Consider the following 2,718-nt stretch of genomic DNA (forward strand, 5'->3'; position numbering starts at 1 on the left):
TCTTGTCTTATTCTGTTTTCTAGGGGGAACCGGTCTGCTGTGGGGGGCACCAATAAGAATCAAGCATTAATGAAGGAACTCCAGGATCTTCAAGCAGCAGAACAGCATCTGGACAGCCTCATCCAGATGTGCACTACTCAATTCAAGATCCTTACTGAGGAACCTGAAAACAAGGCATATCCTTCTCTTCAAGATGAATGGGGATTAGATGACTTTATCCAATCATAGAGTACAAAACAGGTTCATAGGAGCAAATCTTCTGCATTAACCAGTAGCAGTAAAGTACCATATCCCAAAGAGGCAGCTGCACTACTGACATTCCTGGATAGGGTGTTGGTACTTTAATTTGTACTTCCACACCCTGTGAGTTAATGGAAAATCCCTACCTGGCTGTTGACTAAGGCTCTGAATTGTCAGTGAGGTGGAGGTGTATATGTATGTATATATCTGAGAAAGAAAGGAAAAGAAAGGGTGGTGGTGCATCTGTCAGATGTTTTTTGTTGATTTTTGCCTGGCAGCTCTGTAGCTGAACCTGTTCCTGATAATGAAATCTGCAATCCACCCTTTCTGGTAAATGAACAGTTTTACATATATGTATGTGAGAGAAAACTTCAGCTATTCTTCAAACCCCCCCCCCCATTTTTTTCTTTGCAATAATATTCCAATAAATAGGTTTATATGTTGCATATCACAGGTAAGATATATGTGATAAGGCCTTAAGTGTACTTAATGAAATTGGTTAATCTCTTCAACATTCACTTCCACAGGGTTAAACTAATTAGTGTGCTCATAATTTTAATAATTGAAATCAGTTTTCTGACATTCTACAAATTTGTGGAGAATTCCACAGATCTCAGAATTGCAAGCCAGAAGACTGAGAGTAACAGTTAACTAGGAACTATTTCCCAACAAAAAGTGTGGGTCCTGAACAGATTATTTATTATATAGAAATTGTAGAGGGAAATAATTAAATTTGAAGTAGACTGGCATCAAAATATTAAAAGCAAAGAAATAGAAATAGGCATACAGACATGGTTATTTTGAATGAGATTAAATCTTCATGCCAAATTAATTGCATCCTGAAATACTGAAGGAAGTAGCTAATCTAAAGCTGTTGTAACCCCAAATGGTTGTTAAATGACTGTTCATAAGTCAAGGACTTCTTATATGTCTCTTTCCCAATAGGTAGTGATTTGGGCCTGACAGTTGTATATTGCTATTCTAGTTTTGTATCTTGACATACATCTTGTGATATTTCTAACAAAACTTGACTGACCATACTTCAGCTTATGTGACTTGCCAAGATCTACGCAACATTGCAGACCCTTCAGAGCAGCTGGTGATGGTGATTAAAGCCCCCCCTGAGACACAGATGCAAGTCTCTGATCCTGCAGAGGTAACCTTCCTGTTTCCAAGAATTACAGAGGCCATTTGGGGCCACTCATGGAATACTCTCACACTTAATTTTCAGAATCCAATCCTCTTTATTATGTTTATCCTTTCCATTCCTCATTAGGTAGGAAAGGTTTATGCAAGTCCGTTCAAGTATAGTATATCCTGAAACAGTATTGTGACAGAAATCTTGCCACCAGTATGATAGATTCAGGGAAGCTTGGTTTTTAAANAGGTAGAAATATCCAAAATAGTTAAATAAAACCTGAGTCTGGAGAGCAGAGAAACAACACGCCTTGTCTGGGTATAGACTAAGTCAGAACTGGGCATGTGCGGCCAGGAGGCGTGGCTATCTCAGACTTAGTCTTATTGGGTACAAGGGACTTCAGGAAACCCAATCAAGTGGATTATCCATCCCTCATGCTGGAGAATGCAAGATTCTGTAGATGTGATTGCTGATCTATTCATCCACCCATCCATCCAATTTTTATAGCTGCCCAACTCAACCAATGACTCTTTGACATATTAATCTCGGCCTCTTATAGTTTAGCTGTATTTCATTGGGCTACATACACTGTGGAACATTTTACAATAATCAACTGCCACAAAGTTTTATATCCTAGATTAGTTAAATGGTGGCTAAGAATGAAATCCTATCCTCTAACTGTGCTGCCCTGTCAGAAAATGTCCTTTTGTAGGATAAGTCACCTGAGGCAATGTTTTGTGCCTAATCTACCAAACATAACTGGTGAGCTAAGGGGAGATATTTGTTGACATAGTGAGGTGAGTTTAGGGCATGTGAAATAGAGGCTATACATCGTGGGTTAGTCTAATAGAATAAGTTATTATCTATTTGGAGCCAGGAATGATGCACAAAATAAAGGTTTTTGCAGCTCTTTCTTACCCAAGTGGTTAACTTCTAGGTAGATGCAGTGCCTTGTGAACTCATGAGTAGCAATGTTAAACCCAGATATAACAAAATAAAATGCTTCAGGTGGAACTTTTCCTTTCTCATTTTACTATTTTTGATTTAATACATTTTTCCCCACAAAGTGTTAAAACGATGAGTGGAGATCATTACAAAATAGATTTTTTTTTCACTCAGATACTGAGATGTACTGGGCTTTTCAAAAATTTCTTTGTATAATGTAGAAGCTGTTTATTGTTATGTTATAGTTGTCCCAGGCAGTGAAACAAGCTAAATGAGGCAGATGTTTCAAAATTTTTGTCATCTAATCGTGAAGAGATAAAATTCTGAAGATTTTATAACACTGATGTTCCCAAAAATATGCAGTTTTCTATTATATGTCTCCTCAGATGTTCTTT

General features: G+C 37.6%; 1 protein-coding gene across 1 annotated transcript in view; it reads left to right on the forward strand.

Annotated features, from left to right (window-relative positions):
- E2F1 (E2F transcription factor 1) overlaps nt 1-2,718 on the forward strand; it is a 28,450-nt gene that overhangs the window by 17,082 nt on the left and 8,650 nt on the right. Inside the window, exon 5 of the mRNA XM_029285515.1 lies at nt 1,282-1,426. Coding sequence (XP_029141348.1) covers nt 1,282-1,426 — 145 coding nt within the window. The remainder of the gene's footprint in view (nt 1-1,281; nt 1,427-2,718) is intronic.

Source organism: Protobothrops mucrosquamatus, unplaced genomic scaffold (assembly GCF_001527695.2).
Source record: "Protobothrops mucrosquamatus isolate PMUCROS unplaced genomic scaffold, P.Mucros_1.0 scaffold1801, whole genome shotgun sequence".
Taxonomy (NCBI): domain Eukaryota; kingdom Metazoa; phylum Chordata; class Lepidosauria; order Squamata; family Viperidae; genus Protobothrops; species Protobothrops mucrosquamatus.